The 24443-nt window shown below is 46.7% G+C and overlaps 5 protein-coding genes across 5 annotated transcripts; 4 read left to right on the top strand and 1 right to left on the bottom strand.

Annotated features, from left to right (window-relative positions):
- The first annotated feature begins 1032 nt into the window (after positions 1–1032).
- BC939DRAFT_466941 (uncharacterized protein) lies at positions 1033–1345 on the top strand. Its single transcript, XM_051557703.1, has one exon. It carries the CDS (start codon positions 1068–1070, stop codon positions 1308–1310), a length of 243 nt encoding a protein of 80 aa, XP_051407195.1. The 5' UTR covers positions 1033–1067; the 3' UTR covers positions 1311–1345.
- Positions 1346–3681: 2336 nt separating this feature from the next.
- On the top strand, positions 3682–4053 carry BC939DRAFT_481440 (uncharacterized protein; the record flags this gene model as incomplete). Its single annotated transcript, XM_051559024.1, has 1 exon — positions 3682–4053. The coding sequence occupies one exon, from the start codon at positions 3682–3684 to the stop codon at positions 4051–4053; it is 372 nt and encodes a 123-aa protein (XP_051407194.1).
- A 2183-nt stretch (positions 4054–6236) lies between these two features.
- On the top strand, positions 6237–7450 carry BC939DRAFT_507683 (uncharacterized protein; the record flags this gene model as incomplete). The annotated part of the gene is made up of 3 exons (XM_051560912.1): positions 6237–6484; positions 6597–7266; positions 7370–7450. 3 exons carry the CDS (start codon positions 6237–6239, stop codon positions 7448–7450), a joined length of 999 nt encoding a protein of 332 aa, XP_051407193.1.
- Positions 7451–7501: 51 nt separating this feature from the next.
- BC939DRAFT_507682 (uncharacterized protein) lies at positions 7502–12761 on the bottom strand (the record flags this gene model as incomplete). The annotated part of the gene is made up of 11 exons (XM_051560911.1): positions 7502–9639; positions 9762–9861; positions 9950–10480; positions 10565–10711; positions 10798–10859; positions 10959–11228; positions 11325–11772; positions 11880–12060; positions 12150–12294; positions 12385–12580; positions 12690–12761. The coding sequence occupies 11 exons, from the start codon at positions 12759–12761 to the stop codon at positions 7502–7504; spliced, it is 4290 nt and encodes a 1429-aa protein (XP_051407192.1).
- A 119-nt stretch (positions 12762–12880) lies between these two features.
- BC939DRAFT_17394 (DNA mismatch repair protein MSH2) lies at positions 12881–17546 on the top strand. The gene is made up of 12 exons (XM_051550393.1): positions 12881–13012; positions 13132–13223; positions 13314–13398; positions 13499–14344; positions 14439–14816; positions 14909–15054; positions 15162–15397; positions 15647–15804; positions 15963–16027; positions 16190–16357; positions 16705–16796; positions 16958–17546. Exons 1-12 carry the CDS (start codon positions 12970–12972, stop codon positions 17460–17462), a joined length of 2814 nt encoding a protein of 937 aa, XP_051407191.1. The 5' UTR covers positions 12881–12969; the 3' UTR covers positions 17463–17546.
- Positions 17547–24443: the final 6897 nt, after the last annotated feature.

Here is a 24443-nt window from a genome sequence, read left to right as displayed (position 1 = left end):
GATATGGCTTCCCGGGCTGGAAACGACAGTACCAATTCATCTATGCTTCAACAGTTCGGACTTGGCCACATGCGAATGGAGGTATGACAAGAGTTCATCACTTGGCACTGTAAAGCGCCGCAGCCGCATCATTTTTAAGATGAAACTCTGACATTATTGTCTTTACTTTTGTATTCTAGCAGTTCTCGCCGCTCAAACCAGCCAGCTTGGAGGCGTACCCAGTTGCATTCGGCGCAGGAGAGTCGCCTTTATTGAACACAATTAACTCTGCCGCGGCCGCTCGATCAGCTAAGGTCAAGTCGGATCTGCTCATGGGACTTAACTCTGGTATCCGGCCAGAGCGACTTAGCATGAAAGATGAGCCCCAGCAAAAACAACAGCAACAGCAACAGCAGCAACAACCCATCGCGCTGCCTGAGGAACATGCCAACGTGTTCAATAATCTCAACGGTGGACCAAGGATAAATTCTCCAGCCAACGGCAAGCATTTTGGTAGCGGCCTAAACAACAACACATATTCAGTGGGTGGCGACTATTCAAGCCGACCCTCTAGCCTTTACGAGGGCCTGGGCATGAACACAATGTATGGAGGCAATGGAATGAACGCGCCAGGGATGCCAATGTCGATATCGTCTGGATCAGGATCTAACTCCGTCTCTGGCCCACCTCCTGGGCTCGGGATGCATTCTAGTGGCAACGCTATCGGTGGAAATGGAGATGGTACTGGCGGTAATAGTACACCTTCGTCTTATATGAGTAACAGCAACAAGCCGATGGATATCACCAGCATGATGAGCGCGCTCGACCTTTTTAGACCATCGGCATCACTGTCGATGTCCTCGCCTAGCAGCTGGTCCTCTCCAGCCAACGGGGATGGTCTTGCAGGTCGTCCTTATCAGCAAGAGATGAGTAATGACAGTCAGAGCGGTCCAGGTATGCTATCGCGACGTGAATCTGCTCAGCCGAACTCTGGATTTCAGATGCTAGACAGATTGCAGCAACCGCAACAGCAACAACAACAGCAGCAGCAGCAGCAGCAACAACAGTACGGGATTAATTTGAATGGTATGAGTCACGACAACAATGCCAGCAACATTAACAACGTCAGTGGCAGCAATAGCGGGGCCAACACAGCACAATCGACACCTCGCTTGAATAACACGAGTGGACCTAGCCCTACATACGTAACAACGGCAAGAAGCGTGGAGGACCTCGAATTGCAGGTGATTAATGCCAAGATGGAGACGCAGATGCTGGAGAATCAACTAAACGCGGTTATCAAAAGGAATCGACGGAAGCTTTATGCTTAAAAGAAAAACAAACAAACAAACAAACAAAAAAAAAAAAAAAAAAAAAGTATGCATTGTTACAGTGCCTACTACAATAAAAAAAACAATATCACTCAATTACTTTCCGTTTTCATGTACAGATTGACGGTTCAACTCGCGCTGGTTGCGGCATATCAGCCATACTGTTTTGCTTGTTGAGAATGTTACTGGCCCCTGAATCTGCCACTACTCGGTGCCAGTTCTCCATTTAAGCATAGTATCTGTAAGACTTGGCCACGATTAATGAACTAGATCGTTTATCACAGATATCGCATCTAGTCTATAATTGTCTCTCCATCGCGGGCACGCAAATAGGGGGTTTCAAACTTTGACAGCGTCATAAATTTTTTGTGGACAGATATTGAGGCGCGTTTGTGACCAAAACGCGATTTTAAATATACCTGTGTCTTTTACAATTCAGAAAATGATGGGCAGCATCAAGTTGAACAAAACCAACCACCAACCCGATTCCCATGCTATTGAAGTCAGAACGCCAACAGCTACTATCCGACCTGGAGCAGCTCATCATTCTCACGATCCTCAACGATGACGATGAAGGAACAGAGGATGCAATCGCAAAGCTGAAAAATCAGAGGAGCACACGGATACTAGTTGTAGACAAACACGCCGCAGAGGCGAATGAATTCCGCCGTAATGACGAGGTTTAAAAGGGCGCGTTATATGGCGCGTTTGTGTGAAGCATGTTTGGCTAATGAGTACGCGTTTGATTTTGCAAATGTCAAAGTTTGAATCCCCCTATTGGCGGCAACGTTTGCTATGCTATGCAATAATTTCGGCCAATCAACACGCGATTTCCAAAATCATTGTTGCACAAGCGGTTTCAACCCATTTGAAATATATAAAAATTCACGGTAATATACATATTAGTCAGACTTGGATGGTTACACCGGTTGGAGCCACCAAGATCGTGGGTTGGAGAGGAAGAAGGATAGCTACCTTGTGACTACCAGGCGTCCGTAGCGACGCTGCTTTTCTATATCGGTTCTTCCTATCATACTGAAGCAAAATCCAGTAAGCGGTGGATTGTTCGCCCATAGTAGGAAACACTAGTTAGGTTTAGACTAACGTGGGACAGGCTCTTTTTGCTCTACCAATGAGCTGTTCATTCGGGTAATTGGTATTTGGGTCTGCCTGAGCAGGCAATGGCCTGAAGCTATCATCCGTTGGATGAAGGCTGAACGCCTCGAAGTCAGAATCTATGCTAGAACACGACGACTACCGCCTCTCGACTTTATAGCTGAATACGAATATATCCAAAGGGTCCAGCGTCATACTATGTGAGGTCGGAAGGGCTTCGTGAGGCGCCTTTTTAATGTCAATTTCGAACGTTGAAAGGGGTAAATCCATTGCAAACGATTTTATCGAACTGGGTATTGTAAGCGGTAGAGTAGCCAAGTTGCAGAGAGCTGCTGAGATCAAATCAGATTTGTCCGAAAGAACAACTTCTCTTTCTCTATATTCATTTTCCTTCGAACATTTTTCTCTGGGCTTTCTACATTTTCATTCCCTTTATCGATTATCTTGACTACGCTGACCAGGTTCACTCGTAGCTTCTTTACTTTTATTAATTAGACAGCTCAACTAATCCAGCACTCATTTCCATCACACTTCACTTCCTCATTTGCATGATTTCAATAAAGATGGAAAATTGGTAGTGTTTTCCTCTAGAAACTGCTCATACCAGAAAAAGACAACCCTAACACATGTCAACGGGGCCTCACACGCTTAAAGGCTACACGCCGAACCGACGCGGTAGCCAGGAGACACATAAATAAACAGCCTAGCTCTCCACTAAACAGCAGTTAATACTCGCCTTAGAATCCACCACTCGATCTTGCTGCACATTGCTGGCAGCTGTCGAGCAATCTTAGGCACATTTGGAACAACAAAATTCATTTCATTTTCAGGCCTCTATTCACCACCCATGTAGGCTTAGCCTACGCCCTTTCCTCTGACACAGCTTATCAACAAGACATGTTGTCCATAGGCAGGAAGCTTCTCAGCCTTGTCATGCCTCTTAAGTCAGCACTCTGACAACAGGAGGCAATTACTGGCAGACCTACAACATTTCCCTCACAGTCAGTGTGTGAAGCCCCTCTTGATCGTCCATCCTAGTCCAAAACTGTATAATACGCCGTCTTCCATCAATGAAGTTTTGTCCGAGTGCGAAGTTTTCGTTACATTCCCATATCTGTCGCAAAGGCTCCCCTCTGTACAGAAAATACGCTGACCTCTGCCATTAAATAGGAAGTGCTCATTTTCCCTCGACAGCGAAAATTGGTCTAGGTTCCGTCCAGATGATCCTGAAGTAACCTCTAGCGACTTATGCCCGATGCAGCAACTGCCGAGAATCCTCTGTGTCCTCGTCGGAAGACCCGTTGTACCCAATCTGTGCTCCTTCGTCTTGCTTTGCTCGCTTGGCGTCAGTGGCGAATTACTTACCGAGGTTCTTGCGATCGATTCCCTCTTAGAGGTCTCCGCCGACGCTGCTGGATTCTTCAATGCTGTCATTGTCCTCGCCGCTGGATCTCCTGACTACAGTTTTTACTTTGTCAACAACAAGGGACATCTTAAGGGCCGCTTTATTTCCTCGCTTGTGTTGAGGATTGACGGTCATCTTGCTTCTTGCAAGGGTTCGACGGCCGGCTTTGAGGCTAGTGATGTAGTGTTCGTCGGTTTCTGCCGTAGACGCTGGATCCCGTAAGAGAGTTATGTCGTACCCTCCCCACAAGCAGACGGTCTCAGCCTTGGCTTTGTTGTCTCCTTTGGACTGGGACTTCGTTCGCTTGACCACTAGTCGTATCCAGGATGTTGGGATATGGACATTCATATGGAGCTGATGCGATGGGATTGTGGATACTCGAATGTGCATGGGATGAATGGCGAGAGGAACAAGCTGAGGGTGCGTAGCAGACGGCAGCAGACTGTATAGGCTCACTGATCTTTTTATATGTCTCTTCCTGCGGGCCTGGACATCAACAGTACTTGACAGTGTTCGATCCACGCTGGCTTCTTCTGCAGAATTTTCACCTGATTGTTTCCTGTAGTTATACGCTGAGCAAAGAGCCATAGTTTTGAATGTACGGTCAGGGCCTTTCTGTTTGCGTGTAGGCGGCAGGAGCTACGCGCCATGCTGCTGAAGCAAAAGAGGGGGGGAGGCTAGTAGGGTACCACAGTGGGCAGGGATAACGCTTGCTTCTTGTTGCCAAACCTGTGATCACGCAGTTCATTGCTCGAATATGGGCGAAGCACATTGCAGCGCTGGATTGAGCGCTGTGGTACAGAGTACAGTAATATCCGAACTGGTCTTTTAACGGAAGCTCTTGTAAACCATCCACGACTGTACTCCCAAAAAGTCGCTACAATAGTTTGCAGAAGGCGGCGCATGAATGCATCCAAGAGGGAGCAGAGGGTCGCACTGTGCATCTATCAGCATGCACTCAATGTGGTGAAGTGACCACAATCAAAAAATGCAGGACGAAGCGACTACAATGAAAAAGTATTTCTTTTCGGTCGCTTCTTCGGGCAGGGTGATTGATGGCGATTGGTGGTGTAAGCAAAGTGCTATAAATGAGGCTCCCTTCACATCCTTTATCCTTACACTTCCATCTCGCTCCTACAACTTCCACCAGTATCCCTCCAGCATGGCAGTAAGAACCACTATCACTACCTACGTTGACTGTGTTATTACTCCCACAAACAACCTTACAGAGACATAGAATGCTACAGTGGTGTCTTTCTTGCTACTGCAGTTGACGAAAACCAGCAGCAGATGACATTGGTTGTGACCCATTGACTCTACGAGGAGCGGACATTTAGAGCAAGCCTTCCGCCCTATCTTGGCAAGACATGCCGCAGATCGACTGATTGGCTCGCGATACACGGCATCAGGGACGCTAACAACCGTCGAGCGTCCAGGACAAGCAACCAGTTGGATATTAAGTCGATTTCTGAGTACATATTGTCATTGCTCAACAGCCTTCTGGTAGTTCACACCAGACAAATTCCTCAGGCCCTGCACGCACTGCAAGCCTATAGGCAAGGTGGGGTACAGAAGCCTGCTGTATAAGGCGGGGCGCTGTAACATGATGATAGCAGGGTCTGAGCAGGGAAGCTTGAGCGCAACAACCGATGCGGGACCTATATCCAGACAAAAACAGGCTTCTAGAAAACGTCGATAAATCTCACGACTTCTACTATTGTAGGCATAGCAGACCCAGATTTAGGGTGACAGATAACAAGCTCAGGAATAAAGCTATAAAGCAATGAGCACTAAGAAGAAGGACAGGTTTTTGATAAACAGAAAACATCTGGAGACATGACATATCCCCATGCACTGATGCTTGGTTTCCAAAATCCGCCTTTTAATTTTGGGCCACTACGGTCAAATTGCCAGTTACCAACGATATCTATGGAAACGTTTAGGAGACATACATTCCAGGGTGTTTCTATAGCATGGTCTACTCTCATTCTCTTCCGATCATATCGCCATAGAGCCCGCCTTTTATCTCTTTGAAGCTTCTCAGGACAGCTTTGTCCGTTGTTTTGATAGCAATTGAGCTTGGTATGAGGGGAACCGTTCATTCGGATAATTGGTGTCTGGGTCTGCCTAAGCAGGCCGTGGCCCAAAGTCCTCATCCGTTGGATTATGGCTGAACGCCTCGAAGTCAGAATCTGTGCTAGAACACGACGACTACCGCCTTTCGATTTTATAGCTGAGTACGAATATATCCAACGGGTCCAGCCTCATACTATGTGAGGTCGGAAGGGCTTCGTGAGGCGCCTTAACATTAATTTCGAATATTGAACTAGCTCGAGTAGTCCCAATATTTAAAAATCCTCTCTCGAACAAAGCCCTGTCTCCACCACTTCTTCATCATCATCATCATGTCCGCCACAAGGGAAGAAAAGTTCCTTCCGTCACCAGCGGTGCATCGTCTTGCGCCCCAGCATCCGCTCTCGCTCATCATCTCTGCCATCGCCTTCTACTGGGTTGCATCTCTCTCCGTCGTCTTCCTCAACAAGACCATCCTCTCAGGATCCGAGTACAAGTTTCCCTACCCACTCTTTGTCACGCTCTATCAGTTGGTCGTTGCCCTAGCACTGCTAATCGTCTCCGGGCACCTCGGAAAGAGGTAATACCGCGTCAATTGCATCTGTTCAATTGTATAGTACATCAGTAAAAATAAGTAATAGCAGGTGTGCAAACCCAGGAAGCTAACCAAGGTCTTCAAATACCTCCCACAGGTACCGCACCTTCTCGATGGTACCCCCCTTTGAGTTCGATCTGGACGTCGCCCGTAAGATCGCGCCCCTCTCCGTCGTCTACGTCCTCATGCTGGCCCTCAACAACCTTTGCCTCCAGCTTGTCGAGGTTACCTTCTACCAGGTCGCCCGCTCGCTCTCCATCTTCTTCAACATCTTCTTCACTTTCACCATGCTCCGCCAACGTACCTCTGTTGGGGCTATGCTCGCCTGCTCCATTGTCGTCCTCGGCTTCTTTGTCGGCTCCATGGGCGAGACCAACTTCTCGTGGCCCGGTCTCTTCGCAGGCGTCGGATCCAGTGTCTTTGTAGCACTGTATGGAATCTATGTCAAGAAGACACTCTCGATCGTCGACAACAACCAGTGGCGACTCTTGCACTACAATACCACAATCTCGATCATTCTGTTGACCCCAATCGTGCTCTTCTCGGGCGAAATCAGCGAGATTAGATCCGAGGTTTATTTCTTGGGAGATATGGGATTCTGGATCTTGATGACCATCACGGGCGTGGCGGGATTCTTGATCAACACCGCCATGTTCTTGCAGATCAAATATACCACCGCCTTGACGAACACCATCTCAGGAACCGCAAAGAGCTGTGTCCAGACTTTGCTGGCCATGGCCTTCTATCAGAACCCTATTACTGCCATGGTAAGCTATGCTGCTTTTCTATTGTTCATCGACTGCGTAAATACATTGGACAAGTTATATTCTAACAAGTTATGTTGCGTATTTGTCTGTTGGCTCCCGAAAGAACGGATTCGGTATCTTCTTGAGTTTATTCGGATCTGGCATGTACTCCTGGGTCCGGTACGCAGAGATGCAGCGCAAATAAATAACTCCATCAATAAAAACAGTATTTTAATATAAATCGATGGAACTTGGTTTACCCAGTACGCGCATAATTGGACCACAACTGCGTCAACAGCCCCTGTTCTACCAAATGACGGATCTGTTCCCTGAAAGGCGGCAAGGCGTCCAAGGCCATTCGATGACTACTGATGCGCTCTTGGACCTTTTTCAATCCGAGCTCATCCTTGCTCTCCTTACACAGGTAGCTGATCTTTTCCAGCAGTGTCATATCAAACACCGCCTCCAGAAACTGCTGTCGCGATAAACTGTTGCCTGCCCTGCTGAGTGTTCCTGTGCTGTTGGAGTTTTGACCCAAGGCTGAGGAGGATAAAGCCGCGTGTGGCGAATGGCTGCCTGTCATAAACACAGACGACCCTCGGCGCCGGGTCACCGAATCGACTATGGCAGTCAACTCGGGCATGAACACGGATGTAGAAGACTGGACTCGCAGGGAAGCAGTAATACCGCTGCTGTCAATACTTGACGGTCCCAACGCAGTGCCAGACAACAAGTGCACAGGCGGCTGCTGTCCAGGAAGACTGCTTCCCATGACTCCAGAACTTGTTAACGATACTGGGACCATGCCCGCTCCAGAGACATTTCCGGGCGTTCCTGTGACAGTCGATGATGTAGCTCCTGAAGATCCTGCGAGGAGTCCAGACCATGATAACATTCCTTGTTCGTACGCTATTTGAATAGCAGCAAACGCCTGGCTATAGTCAATCCTAGGGAGGAATTGCTGCAATGCTACACTGGCCAAGGGTTCGTTCAGTTGTATGCAGCTCTCAATAGCTCTGACCGCGAATGCGGAGGGTACGGCTACTTGGGCTGAGTTGAGTACAGGCGAAGGGATAGGTGCGACCATGGGAGGGCCACATGAAGCACCTGGTGGTAGTGGTGGGAGTGGCGGTGGAGGCGGCGGAATGTGAGGAGCACCGCCGCCAAGCTCTAGTACTTGAGCTTGTGGAGGTGATAATGATGAAAGTGCTAATCCAACCTGTCCCTCAGGGACAGCGAGGCCGCCTCCCATACCCGATAATGCCGAGAGCGTAAGATATGTTGGCATTGGCTGTACGATCTCACCAGTCGGCCCGAACATGGCGCCAGGTATGGGCCCTCCTTGGGAAGGCACGATGGCATGCAGCATTGTTGCAGGCGGTGACGGTGAGTGTCCAGTTGGTGGAGCCGACAGTGGACCATGCATGTACACGGCCCAGACCCTCCGATCCAGACGATCAAGATCTGCGAAGCATTTGGATGCGATCATGCACGCGTTTAAGAACGACGCCAAAGCATCCTGGTGGAGTCCTTCGAGGTAGTACAGATCCGTCAGACAAAGAGAGTATCGAGTAATCTGCGCTGCGGCCTTCGTGGTGAACAGGACTGTATGGGCTTTGTCTGTGCTTAATCCGGTATCGGGGTCGAATCGATGCATAGTCAAGATGTTATCCTCGATGCCTAATTTTTTGGTGAGCGTATCGGATTCGTACTGGATCTGTCGTTCATAGACCTGAATTAGCAGTTTAGCGAATCGCTGTCTCGCCCCAGGAACTGCCTCAATGGCCTTTCCAGCGTCTCCGTTACTGAGCATAGCAATGATCTTGACTCTGGGGTCTATCCAGGATGCGATACTGTCCATCGACGTCGTGAATAGGGCATAGTACCCAAACTCGTTTAACGTCAGCTTGGCTCTCTCAGGTAAAATGGAAGACACAGCTCCGGCGAGTAGGGCACCAAAAATATCGATTACACCCCTCAGGCGAACGAGTCCAAATAGCCTCAAGATCACCGCATGGCCCAGGTCCTCTTCCATTATTTGTGGTCCAGATGGAACAGATCCATCCTCTTGGACAGATCTTCGATTCCAGCGGTTCCGGCTGTGGTAGCTATTATTTGCGCCGTTAAAGCCTGGTTGATTGAACTGCGGTTGTTGCTGGTGCGGTGCTATTGACGAGTGACCGCCAGAGATGATAGGTCTGGCAACGTTGGGCATGAGTCCTTGGATCATATCAAATGCTGCCATTCTTGTTACTTGAATGGGTTCCAGATCGGAAGAGAACACGGCATCAAGACAACTGGCGGACGTGATGTCCTTGAGATCGACTCCTAGAGCTTGAGCCCTGCTAAGGATCGCACATAGCGGAACCAAGATGCTGTAGACCTGGCATATTTCTATGTACGGAGCAGGGTATTTAAGATATAGCCAAATATGGGTAAAGGTATAAAGGAAAACAACGCAACCGATCTCGGATGTTGCGGACGAAATTATGAGAAGCATTCAAGACACTGCTTACCTCCATGGATACTCTTGTCAAGGACTTCAGCTGCGGCTCGACCATATCCAGACAAAAAGTCCCATTGTTTGCCATTGATACATAATGCAAGGCAACGTAGCTAAACAGCAAAATAAACAAGTGTGGTCAGTGTCCAATAATGCATGGCTCCCCACCTCCTTGCAAACGAAGATATATCTACCACGCACCTGCAAGTTCAGCTCCAAGGCGCCATAGCTCGACAGGTAGTGTGTGAGAAGCCTACAGATCTCTAGCGTCTTCTCTTCGTCCTCCTTGGCCTGCTTCCCTTTCTTAACATGCTCCTGCGTCTCAGGATCCAATAGTAAGTCATCTACATCCATCCTGGTTTCATCTGCAGTCGACGACTCTGCCATTTCCGTTGCTGCACTGGTTGCTGCGCCCTGCACAGCCTTCGTTGACACTACGCGTCTGATCGCATCCGCCTTTGCGCCTACTTTTTGTTCTATCCTGTTTGATATCCGTGCCTCCCTGCGCTTCTCAAGCTCGTCTGCGAGAATGCCGAGTTGCGCCCAAGCAGAATATTTCTGAAGCTGCTGTCCAATCTTTGCGAATGCAGGCGAAGAAGCGTCCTGTTCTTGCGTCATAAAATGAGCGGTTATTTGGAAGAAACGAACGCCATCTAGATATTTGGAATGAGTGCAGGCCTGCGCTCCTATGGCCAGCGCGATGAGACTACATTTTAATGGTGGCAAAGGGGCCTATAGAAAGAAGGGGAAGAGATTATTCGTTAGTGGGTACTGAGGAAGCTGCCGGATAAAACCATTGCTTTCATTAGGATGCACAGATATTTGACTTGCAGCGTGGAAATAGTCTTCCAAGTCCTGAGGGTCCATGACTTCAGCTAGCTTGGATTTGTAAACTGCCTCGGTCGTATCTGATAGCGGTGTTGGCGGGTTTATCGAATCCTCTGTCACAGACATATTGCGGGACTGGGAATTTGCAAGCAGAGATATATGTGAGCGACTTGTCTTAAAGTCAGGGTCTGATATCCAACAGAACCAACATGAACTCTTACGAGGATAAAACTATATGTATCCCAGACAAGTCTCCAGTCGTCGGCGGATGGGTCGATAAGCCCTATATTGTGGTACATCACGAAGATTAGCGGTTAGCATCTCGATTCTCAGCAGTGGCGAATAAAGCCGTCCAGACTCAATTCGCTGACAATTCCATTACCTGATTTCCATGCTGCATCATAGCACAAGACATGCCGCACATTGGCGCAAAACTCGATGACGAACGCCTTGACCATATCCTCAGAGTTCTTGCCTCTACTGACATCTTGAATGCATGGTGTGATATATGTCTCTTTTATGTCGACGATGATCTGCATCAGGTCTTCAAAGATTGATGGTGACAAATACGCATCCGCTTCGTCTCCACTTTCGAATGGTAAGGCTCTCAGGTAGATGAACACAGAACATGGGATCTCTAGCATCATCTGACCTAATAAGTATAAGCACAGAGTATCGGCTTTAGTATTTACATAATGTCTCGCTCTTAACTGATCCATATATCAATAAACGACGGCCAAGACCATACTAGGTTCCCGAAGGTGATATAAAGCATTGGCAATAGCAAGAATGGCGGCGCTCCGCATGTCTGATTTGTTCAGGACATTCGACAACAAGCGTTGGCGCCAGACATATGGTAAGAGACGACTGCTGTTGTCCTTCTTGAATTCGTCTACAAGATCCAGGTATCTCTGCTCTGTTTCCAGACGCCTCACATGGTTTAGCAAATTCTCCTTTGGATCCGCTAATGATGCACCAGTCGCCAGCTTTGCAAGTTTTGATAGTGCAACAGTGCGCTTCACGTCTAAGCGACATGTCGATCGACCCGGAGATGATGCAGAGTGCTCGCTGTGGACCAAGTGGCATTGTGTTAAGTACTTCAATCCCTGCTCATACTGCTCAATCCAGCAATAATACTGTCCGAGCTCCGATGAAATTTGGCATTGTGCACACTGTACTCGCTCGGACGATGGCAGCTAATATCAAGAAAGGATGCGTCACTTCCGTAAGGACAAGCTCAAAAAAAAAAAAAAAAAAAGGGCTCAGGTTGTTCCGGATGAATGATATGCAAGGATCCTCCTACCTTGTTGAGTGCCATCAATTTCTCCGCGAGAACTTCAGCATGCATGTTGAGGTCACCGAAATCCAGTCCGGAGCTCTCAGTCCCAGAGATTCGGGAGCGAAGGATCCATCTCTGAAAAAGCGTTAATGGGTCCCAAGGCTCCTCCCGCTGAACCATAGACCCCGCCTCTGAGTTTGTCTTCCTATAACAATCGGAGTAAATAAATAGAAGTTATCAAGGGTGAGTTGACGCCTTGGAATCAGCGCGCGCTGAAGAACGCACGAACATTACGACACAGGCGAGACGACTTGCTGAGATAGAATTATCATTGCGGTAATCAGACAGAGTTGGTTTGATACTGGAACTTGGTCGAATATGTCGTCCAACGATAATGAGGCAAAGTGGTATACTTTGCAGGCTTGTCCAAGTAGCATATCTAGAATCCGCGAGAATGAGATGCCCGTCATGTTGGTCTATATCCTTCTTGATATATGGCTATCTATGAACACCGCTTCTCACACGATACCTTGGCGCTCTGAAAGTTGCATCATTTGTACTCCTGAATCATCATGTCCAAGGTTACGATCGTCTGCTTTGTAGCCATTGTTCGAGGCCGGTTCTGCTGGAATCAAGGCTGGAATCCCAAATCGGCCAACTGAGAGCAGATCCTGCAGTAGCCGCCGTCCATGCGCATGTGCCTGACCCTCTGGGAGAGCTGATAGCTAGAGAAAGGCGGTGAGATGTATGGGACTCATATGAGTATATAGCCTTCGATCCTCGGATAAAGACACCAAAGCGACTAAGAGTGTCAAGGTAGTAAGCAGACATTACTTTGGTACTGATGAGGCCCGGATTCAGTAGCACCTCGAGGGTATCGATATTGGCATCTTTTTCCTTTGCCATGGCTGCATCCAGGGTAGTTTGTGAATGCATTCTTGAATGGAAGGTCGTGCCTGGTTCACGATGTGGTGGCACGCGTGAATCGCAGTCTTTCTTTGACTACAACAAATAAACCCTATACAAAACAAACAGCGCCATTGCCAGTCTGCCTGCCTGTGCCTTTCATCCCTTCTCGAGATTCACATCAAACGAACAGCGGGGCAACATCAACATGTCAGAAGTATCACTCAAGGATAGACCCGAGTTCGACCTCGGTAAGGCTACGACTTGCTTCGGTCTTTCGCACTGCCAGTTCGTTTCTCCTTAATCGCCACCAAAATTACAACGTATGCAGTGGAGTTGATTCGCCCTTGACCTTCTGAGCACTTCATAGACAACCAGGGCGAACAAAAGTACTGCTCCTTTTTGAGGAGTCTACCTGACCGACAGGAAAACTGTATCCGCCTTTTTGAGAGGAGCTCAGGGGTATGTCAGGATGGTCGCTGTCTAATTCATGACACTGGCAATGACACTCAGCAGCATGGTGCACTAACGCCTGAGATATGGACTTTATAGGATTTTTACAGCGTGCATGGCGAAGATGCGTTCTTTATTGCCCAGAATGTTTACAAAACGACCTCAGTCATCAAGTATCTCGGGGGTAATGGCTCAGGAAGGTCTGATCATTACGCGATACCAGCAGACTCTTACTCTCAAGGGCAAGGATTGATAACATCGATTTTTCTCTTAAACCATCATAGGCGACGTCAAGACTGGTGTTCCTAGCTGCACGCTGTCCAAAACAACATGCGAGACCTTTCTTCGGGACGCTCTTTTGAACCGACAGATGAGGGTCGAGATCTGGGCTGCGGAGCCTCGTAAGCAGAATGTGTGGTCCATCATCAAACGGGCATCACCTGGAAATTTACAAGACATGGAGGATCTCTTATTCGCACACACAGATATGGCAGCTTCTCCTATCGTTATGGCTGTCAAAATCAAGGCCGGAGGCGACCACAGGACTGTGGGCGTGTGCTTTGCAGATGCCACCGTGAGAGAGCTCGGCATCTCAGAGTTCATCGACAATGATCTCTACTCTAACTTTGAGTCGCTTGTCATTCAGCTCGGTGTCAAGGAATGCCTGATTCAGGCGGATGAGGGACAGAAAGACTATGAGCTTTCTAAGCTGCGGACGATTCTTCAGCACTGTGATATTGTCATTACGGAGAGAAAAAAATCAGATTTCGCCATCAAAGACGTGGAACAGGATTTCAATCGACTACTGGAAGAGGACATCTCGATTGCAGCCTTGCCAGAGTTTGAGCTTAAGAACGCCATGGCAGCTTCAGCATGTGTAATCAAATATTTAGCCCTCCTGACCGACGAGAGTAACTTTGGACAGTATGCTCTTCGGAACCACGATCTCTCGCAGTATATGAAACTGGATGCTTCTGCAGTGCGGGCGCTCAATCTGATGCCTGGACCTCAAGACGGCGCCAACAAATCAGTAAGTCTCTACGGACTGCTCAACAAGTGCAAAACTACTCAGGGTGGTCGCATGCTTGGACAGTGGCTCAAGCAACCGCTCATGGATGTAGCAGCGATCGGTAAGTGCAATTGTGATATGACAGGACTCTTGGAAATCTATTTCACTTGCCACGCTGTGCGCTGACGACCACATTTATGAACCTTTATTTACAGAGAAACGGCAAACAACGGTGGAAGCATTTACTCTAGACTCAGAATTGAGACAGAACCTTCAAGAGACGCATTTAAAGATGATCCCAGACTTGCACCGCCTAGCAAAGAGATTTCAGCGTGGGGTTGCCTCATTGCAGGATGTATTCAGGGCGTACCAGGTCGTCATTCGGCTCCCAGGACTCGTGAGCACACTAGCGTCGTGTGAGACTGGATCACCGGAACACAAGGAGATACTCGATTCCGAGTTTACGACACACTTTGAAGAGTACACCAACAATTTGCAAAAGCTGCAGGAACTGGTAGAGACAACCATCGATCTGGAGGCCGTCGACAGGCATGAATATCTGATCAAGGCCGAATTTGACCAGAGTTTGAAAGGTAGGTTTTCGCGATTGATACTATGCAGTGGATTTAATTATCCAGCGCAACAATGGTATACTAATTAATCCGCGCTTCATCTATGCCGCTAGTTCTCCGGACCAAGATGGAGACAGTCAAGCAGGCCATGGAAAAGGAGCATGAGCGTGTTGCAGACGAGTTGAACATGGAAATCGACAAGAAGCTGAAAATGGAAGACCATCAGGTCTATGGATGGAGCTTCCGCCTCTCTCGCAACGTACGCGCCTTTGATGTCAGGCCACAGACTTACTATGCATTTCTACACGCAAACCCTCAAAGTCGCTCATCTAATCCGCCCGTGTGCATTAACATGTGCTGTTATAGGACTCCTCATGCCTGCGAAACAAGAGTAGCTGTATTGAGCTCACTACACAGAAGAACGGTGTTTTATTTACGACAACAAAAATGCGGGCTGCATCTCAATCGTTCAGCGAGGCCTCTCAGGAATACGAACGGACACAGAGCTCTTTGGCCAAGGAGGTGATTGGAATCGTCTCCACGTATTGCCCTGTGCTCGAGAAACTGAATACGCTGGTCGCACAATTGGACGTGCTCGTAAGGTACATGCACTTTGTTTTATCCGTTGAGCATTTCTTGCGCATTCATGCGTCCCGAATATCTCGTTAGAATATTTCGTGTAACAACATCAAAGGCGCGAGGGAAAAATTGAAGAGCCAATGTCTTCTGTTCTCTGTAGAATGAAGGACCATTTGTGGCCCAGCAGCCGCGAGTTTCTGTTGGTCTGTGAGCAGGAGCGTGAAAATACATAGACTGATTTGGCTTTTCCGTCATTCCTCTCCTCTGAATAGCTTTGCACATGTCTCAGTCCATGCCCCAATGCCATATGTCAAGCCCTGTATGACCGCCATGGGTACTGGGGATGTAATCCTGAAAGAATCGAGGCATCCTTGTCTGGAGGTCCAGGATGATGTGGCATTCATCCCCAATGATGTCAACCTTGTGCGAAGTATGTACCATGGCATCATGCTGAATACCATCTTTTTGGCAATGACTGTTCGATCCCTGGCTGGATTATGATCCATTATGGTTCAAGCATGCTTCTCCATGCATATCCGAACTAATGAATGCTTCATATGAATATATGCACCTATTCTAACCTTATAGACAAGGGCGAATTCTTGATTATTACGGGACCCAATATGGGAGGCAAATCTACCTACATTCGCCAGGTACGTATGGTACCATGCACATGTTGCTTCATTGTGTATGCGTGTTTATGTGCATTTGTGGCAATCTTCCGGGGTGCATTGCTCAATTGGTTCGTGCCCGATGGCATGTGCACTGCTCAATAGGCTGCCTAAAAAACCGCTGTTCTTTTTTTTTTTTTATAGATCGGCGTCATCTCTCTCATGGCCCAAACTGGCTGCTTCGTACCGTGCGCAGAGGCAACGTTGTGTGTTTTTGATTGCATCCTAGCGCGAGTTGGAGCAGGCGACAGTCAGATGAAAGGCGTCTCGACCTTTATGGCTGAGATGTTGGAGACAGCTAGCATTCTCAAGGTAACCGCTACGCCTGTCATATGTTTTCTTTGCATGTGCTTCGTAGGCGCTCTTTGTGGCCCCTGTACAGTACCTGCTCGTGCTCTCTCTTTTTGCGCTTCAGGAATGTAAGAGCCGGGGGTTTCATACATATGATAGACATATCTCCCCTTCCTCAGCTTGCATGACATTTATTGAATCTTATTGAATCTCAACAGCCGTGCATGCAGGTTTATGATTCTATTTTCGAACCCCTTCACCGCACTTCAGTTTCCCACATGGCACACAGGGCTCACAACAACCTTTTGTGAAGGAATGTCGGGCTTTTCTGACTATATTTTCTTTGAATATTCTGAATTGCATTTTAGTCTGCTACTGTGAATTCACTCATTGTCATCGACGAACTCGGACGAGGTACTAGCACCTACGACGGCTTTGGTTTGGCCTGGGCTATCTCAGAGTAAGTCTTTTTATGCTCAATGCCTAATCTTTTTGTGGTTCATGTATACTCATGAACATATCTGCAGGTCGCCAATTGAAGATGACGACTGAGGGAAATAAGATTGAAAAGATCTCAAAAACTCAATTGATTTTCTTCTTGTTGTTGCCGATGACGGCTAGACACATTGCCACCGAGATCAAATGCTTCTGTCTATTCGCAACCCACTTCCATGAGCTGACCTCGCTCGGAGAGACTGCACCCTACGTTGGCAACCTGCATGTCACTGCACACGTTGGCGGTGGTGAGGATGAGGAAGTAGATGGCGCGATGACTAGTAACAGCAGCCGCAACAGTAAGAGTCGTGATATCACACTGTTATACAAGGTGGTCGAAGGCGTCTGCGACCAGAGCTTTGGAATTCATGTCGCGGAGCTAGCTCAGTTTCCGGACTCCGTAGTGCAGCTTGCGAAACGCAAGGCCATTGAACTCGAAGACTTTTCAACTGCGCATCATTCTGCATCAGGGGCAGCGAAAAGCGGAGAAACGGCTTCTTTGCACAAGAGAGCCAAGTCAGAGGATATTGAGGTAAGACACACGCACATACACACACAAAAAGAGCTCTACCATCCGACAACAGGTACTCCTAATACAACAACACCACTGGCCAATGACATAAGTGTTTGAGTACGCATTGGAATCAAAGGAGAGGACGCATTTGTTTTTCGAGATGGTCAAAGAAAATCGGTCAACGTAGGAGGGTGGCAATACTGTGCATCACAGACAACGCTTCTTTGTTGTTGTTTTTCCTGGATCTACTTTTCCGTCTTGGAATATAACCGAGTTAAGGTTTTATGCAAGGGCAGAAGAGCAAGCAGAGAAAGATAAGAGAGCTCAAGCTGGAAGGCAGTTCAGCTCTGGCGACTATATGCTCCCTTTCACGACTGCACACGGTATTCGCTTTTTGTATGTCAACATCCCTGGGCCTCCGCAAATACCGTTCAATGGGCGCTCAGCGGCCGATATGATTTGTCTATGGCCAGCCAATGGGAGGGCGATTCTGCTTTGGATGGCAGGGAATGTTTGCAAAAAGCATAACGGCCAGTGGGCGACGACACGGTCAGCTCGCTTATTTTGCTAGAGCGGAGATTCTAACAGCCAGTCCCTGGTCAATTGTTCGCCGTGGGCAGCAGACATTTTTGGCCTAGCGCCAAAAGTCCTCCTTTGTATCCCCTCTTGTGCTCTTTTAATGGCTGTCTACACACACCTCGCGTGTCTTTCATCGTTGTTTCTTGGACTTGGTCTTTTTGCAGTCAGTGCATCTCTTCTTTCTCTGTCTGGCGTCTGTCTGGCTTTCTTACAACTCAGACTAAGGGAGGGTAGTCTATATTTGGGGATGACGCCTCTGCTCATTCCACTGCTCTGTCCTTTTATCCCAATTGCTTTTTTCTTGTTTTCCCTTTGCGCTAATCGAATGTAACACAATGGGATGTGTATAGTAGCTGAATGGGAGAGATGTTGACAAGACTAAAAGAAGAGATGCTGCGAGAATGAAACACACTGGTTACGGAAACTGTGTTTTCCCCACAATACCGCCTCCTTCCAGAGACCTGTCTCCATGTCTCCATGTCTCCAGGACACAACACAGAGGGCACGCTGGGTTCCTCAGTCCGTGCTAGATCTGTTCGCCAGATATGCCCGCAGCAGATGTCGCGCTGCGTTGTATGTGCCTGATCAAGCGTTGTGCTTTATTTTAATTCTCTGTTCGCTGGGCTGTTTTCTCGCAGTGATTATGTAACCTTATTGAAGGTATGGACCTAGGCTACGTCTGCTATGGGCGTGTGAAGGCAACCAAAAGGGGGTTTTTGGGACGATCTGGTGAAGTTTGCAAAGGCTCGTCAGGTCAGGCCACAAAAAAAAAAAAAATAGAAAAAATATGAGCACTAACAGCGGCAAAAGACGAGGCCCTTGAGAAGGTCGCAGACTTGGAGTTGCGTTGCTATCGTGCACATACGCGCGCTCACTCTACAAGGCAGCGCAACCCACAAACCTAACCTTGAGTCTTATTTCATTTCGACCTTCTGGGCTTTGGGTGAATGAGACTCCATATTTTTATTTACAACCTGGGCCAATTCACTCTCAATTTTGCATTTCGCTCAGTTCCCATTTTTGCTCACTCTGTTGACAAGGACCATCTTTATAGGGGAGCTTCTTCTCCATGGTCTGTTCTATGAACATTTCTTTTGGTCATATGGCTGCCGCTAAAAATACCAACGCGCGAAGAAAGAGAAGGGAACGGAGATCATAATGATGAAGAGAGCAAAGTGCATGGAGTGCTAATACCAACTGCTTTGAGTTTTTGAGTCTTCACCTCGGCCTCGACTGCGATTGCTGCAGCTTCTGCCGATTTGGCCCTTGTTCCTACGGTCCTACGCTCAGTCCTCTCCCCCTTGATTGTTTTAAACACTGTGACCAATGTTTGAGCAGGTTAAAAGGCGCCCGACCTTAATCTAGGTTATGGTGCGGTGATGATGATGGTGACTTGCAGTAATTTGGGAACTAATATATTACATTTGTTCATTTCTCAATGATCAACGTTTAGGCTGGTACGGCTCTGATCGAAGAAATGATCCAGGCCATTACAAAGGACTACCAAGATCAGGACCCTGTAGCGCGAAAAGACCGTGCGGTGATGCTCCAAAAGGTCGAAGAGGTCTGGAGTCAGTACCAAGATCGTATTCAGGCCAATCCGTGGCTGAAGGAGCAGCTCGCCGGTGATTATTGGAAGTAAAAGTAATAAAGACAACTATGACCTGAAATGAGAAATCGACGGGAGGATGCTCAATAATAATTGGCAGTACCAAGAGGAAAGAGTTGAAGACAGGACAGCATCGGAGTTCAGGATTCTTCCGCCACCAGAGTATGGTAATTGATCGATCGATCGATCATGCTCTTCGTTTTAGCTCGGTAGATTAGTAGCACAAAGAAAAAAAGGGATCGGCGCAGGTTCCTCCTTTTGATGCGTCTGGTGCACAGAGCTGGAGGTGACGTTGTTGACTCGTCTGTTCTCACCTCCTAAAAAGTTTAGCACTAAGAAAGAGAATCTATGGTCTATATCACTTTCTCCTAATGAATGTATGTATTCGACGCGTGTCCTATTGTGAGCAAGGGATTATTAGATTGCTGACACCGCGTACTGCATCTTCAAAGATACGATTGTGCTTCGAGCGCAGGATATGTCAGCAAGCATGTAATGATATACCGTATGTTCATGGTATACAAAGCTTCAGCTATGTGGGGATAACTCGAGATGTTCAGGTGTATTTACAGATATACATTTGGAACTTTGCGCGTCGCAACTCTATAAGACGTTGTTAAAAAAAAGACAAGTGATCTTTTAGGAAATGGAGTCCAATTATCGTCTATGTGGCCAGACCGTTCTGGGAACGAAGTACCAGATGTGATTGGTCTTGTGAACTGTTGAACAAGAGGGCAAGGGATACGAGATGAAGATCATTCGCACTGGAGTGAATTGTTAAATGTCCCTTCGCCATCTCTCCGCGAACCCCGTCATTTCTACATTACCCTTTTGTTCCGCAAGGCGCTTTGGGGCATTTGTCCTGGGTGAGGTATCGGAAATTACCCTCACCATGGCTATTGTTACCAAACCCTGTGGTTCAAATCGCGAGCAACTAGTGTATTGCGTCTATGCCCACTAATGTCCGGGTCACTCGAGGAAAGTAAAAGCGGAATTGAATAATATTGTTCATTATGTATTGGGGCATATGTACATAGATACCTTCTAGACCTTCAGGTTTTTACCGTCGCTAAAAAAAAAATCTATTCATCAAAAGGTCTATTTCTGCATGCATTCTTTCTATTGTAATCCATTTAGCCTATTTAAAACGTGTATGGGTCCTTATATCTCACTCAGCCCTTCAGTGCGATCATTTTAATACAGCCCGGAACTTACATTGAAAGGGAGCATTTGGTTAGAAGTCTCCTAATGTGGAAGGAACAATAGCTTGCTTCCGAAGAGATATCTTCTAGGAACGAGGAATACACAACTGATGATAGTTACCATGCCTGAACTCACCTATATTTCTTTATTATTCTTGGAAAACCAGAATGCCAGACGTGGGCGCGTCTCATACAGCAGCACCCTCATGGAATGTCATTTCCCTATATAGTACACGTATCCACGTAAAGCTTCTTCTATATGTAGTCCACGATGGGTACTCATCCATACAATAACGACGACAAAGCGATACTGTCGACTATAGTTACAAGCTCCAAGTCTCTAGCTTGCTTCTTTTCCCAGCACCACTTTATTTGCACAACTCTCTATTTTGAACTTTGTTACAACCCTCTGTCTTTCTCAATTCTCTCCTCGATTCATGCTGCGGGTAAAATGTTTGAAGGGTATTGGCAAAGAATTGCGATAAGAAATGTCATTTCCAACGTCGGACTAAAATCAAACCATGATCAAAGCCATCAATACTACGTACCGAATAGACTCAAACAAGTTAATGGACCGTTATAGAAGTCTCTACCGAGATTGGGATTTTCTCTAGTGATCAAGGCGCACTCTCTTCAGTCATGCGTGCGTCCATGCAGCGGGGTCCTGTCTATTGTTTGTTTTTCGATACCTTTTTTTTGCCTTGCATGTTGCTACACCCGCTGTCGCCTTCGAGTTTGGGAAAGTGTATGATAGTATAATTCTGTGCCCCTGACCTCTAAACGTCGAACTGCCCCGGGAGAGAGGCCATGGGATTTTGCAAGGAGCGAGTACTGCATGCATTTTGTCTGTCTATATATTTCTTTTTTTTTCCCTTTCCAAAGGAATAACCTTGCACGCTTTGCGTGCGTCAGATACATGTATTTGCTTCCCGTTGCTCTTCTTTGCTATTGTTTCACCGCTTGCAAACAAACACGACCCCTTCTCACTTCTGCACTATTATACTATTAACGATGACAGACCAAAAGAGTGGAAAATAATTTCAACATCACTTTGTTGTTGTAGCTGTTGCCGTTGTTATTGTTGTTGTTAGTATTATTGCTAGTAATAGTGTCCTTGGTCATGATATGCATAGTAAATGTTTGTCACGCGTCTCTTGCGTACAAACGGCAGAACTGTCACGTTTGAGTACCCCAATCGAAAGACGTTACACACGCAAATATATACTTTTGTACACGCGTTCGTCTTGAAACTCTTGGTGGTTGTTTAGCACCTGTCCTATTTTCGTTTTTGCAAAATTCGACGTTGCCGTTGCTAAAGTTTACCATGGTCACAAAACAGATGAAAATGAAAAACGGAAATGGAAAGAATAAACAATATTGTGCTGGCGCGTTTTTTGTACTTTTTTTTCTCTTTTTTTTCGCAGGCGAAAAATGCGCGCGACGCGTAAAAATTGTCCGTGCATCTCTGTGTTCCTGCCCTCGCGTCGTTTTTCCTATTTTATTTTTATTTTTCGCGTTTCAGATTATCCAACTCGCGCGATGCATAGCACCACCCCCCGCAGCGCAGAAAGAAAAGAGTAGGAAAGTGTGCGATTTCGGGGTGGATGGATAAAGTAAGTGGGTTCAATCGAGCGAATGGAATTCGTTCCCGAGATTGATAGAGAGTGGCAGGACTGACATGTAACAAACGAATCATAAAATGGTAGAAACAAGTCCCAGAATGGTAGGCATTAGAGGAACCAATAGAAAACGCATTATCCGAACAGTCCATGTCAAATTGGATTCCTTTGGTGTACTTGAGTTTAACGGAGAGACCCAACATTCATTTCATTCGTTTGAGGATCAAATAGAAGAACTGGTAGGATTGATGTCGAGATATTTGGCGCAAGAACTTGAGTATACAGCGCGCGATTGGGATCATTCTCACACTGTCTCCTTTTTGCGAACCATGCATCACCGTTCCTTTCAAGTCTTTTTTGTTTCATACTTCCCTCGAAGAAAAGACAACAATATTCGTTTGAGAGCTATCTCTGAACATTGACATTAACCAAATGACGAAGGAGCATCATATACACTTCTTTGTTACCTCTTTTTTTTGGTCGTTCTCTTTGAGAATATTCTTATCAAAGTTTGCAATTTCGAAATGCATTGGGGGATATGACTACATGTAGTAGGCAAGCCAACATTTATGCTTTCGGTTCAATTCTGACATAAGGTTGAAGCGCGTTTTGGACGTCAACCAATGATACGTATATACGGTGACGCTCTGCAGGAGACAAGAGCAGCAGCAGCAGGAGGTTCATGCCCATTGGGGATAAGAAGGTTACATAGGACGGAAAATCTCATAAGATATGTAAGATAGGTGTCCGCAATTCAATGTCCTTTTTTTTACGCGTCAATGCTGCTCTCCCCTATCTCTTTGTGTTTATTGTGTTCTATAGACCTCTTTCGCGCGGTCCTTGTTGCTGATGCTACTGCTGCTGCAGGAGGAAATTGTTCATTAACTCTCTTGCGCTGGTTTTGTCCACCCTCATTAACCTTGAGCTGTCATTCAGAAATTGCCGAACAAAATAACGCGCGTTGCACAAACAACAACGTCCTCTTACTCCGCGTTCGTTCAAACGCGTTGGAGAAAAAAAATTGCTCTGTGGCTCCGTTTATTTTGTTCTTAGAATTTTGAACAACATAGGGCGTATCTTGGAGTGAGCGAAGAGAAAAAAAAAAGGCTGAACCCAAATGACTTCTCAAAATGATATATCAAGTATTCCATATGGCTGGATCTCCATGGCGCTCGTACTTTGTTTTTTATTTTTTTGTGTTAATGATAAATTGATTGAACCCGAACTGTAAAAAAAAACACAGAGACAACAATGACGTGCTTCCGTTATTATTACATTACATAAAACAACATCGTGTGTCGTCTGTTTACACAAAGACTCAGACGCGCCCTCGCCAGTACCCATGTAGCCATGTAGCCCCATACATGCATGCACACATCTTATTTATGTCTGATGACTTATGTATGTTGCGCAAGGGCACAAACTGATAGACATACAAACAACACATGTGCAATGAGATACATGGCCGCACAAACCTGGCCGGCTCCACAAATATACAAATATAAAATCTGAAACGTTTAAAACCCCCTCCTTCTCCCGAATGGCTCTCAAAAAAATTGTAGAGGAACTTTAATGCAGATTTACATTAATGTTGCCTGCTGCATGGTCCCACCTCTTTCTCTCATGGCAAAATAATAGAGGTCGGCTGTGGTTCTTTGAGAGCTACTTCTCATCCATCTAATACAGCTTGAGCATATAGGTACATGGTGACAAATGCATACCAGAAAAGAACTGTTTCGAAAACAGAAATATCGAGTATACTCGAACATGTATCTACAGCAGGAAACACGAAACCTCCGCTTCGTTTTCTAATTACCGAAAAAAGGGCTACACCCGAGAAAAAACCTAATTGATGCCATTTTTTATGTGTTTATTTATGGCAAAACACAAACGCGTTCTGGTCAAATTACACATGAACACAAGAAATTTGGACCAGCGATATGATGTAGTCGAGTTTGTACTCTTGAACTCTCTAAATTTGTAAGCGTGCGACATTGCAGCAAAAAGAAATTAATTTACTCTCGTCTTGTATCCCTATGTTGCGTGTTTAGATAGCAGATAAACTAAGTTGAGAGTGGGGCATTGTAGG

The sequence above is a fragment of the Gamsiella multidivaricata genome (genome assembly GCF_025024155.1).
Source record: "Gamsiella multidivaricata strain RSA 2152 chromosome Unknown BC939scaffold_102, whole genome shotgun sequence".
Taxonomy (NCBI): domain Eukaryota; kingdom Fungi; phylum Mortierellomycota; class Mortierellomycetes; order Mortierellales; family Mortierellaceae; genus Gamsiella; species Gamsiella multidivaricata.
This window is presented reverse-complemented; position numbering and strand designations above follow the sequence as displayed.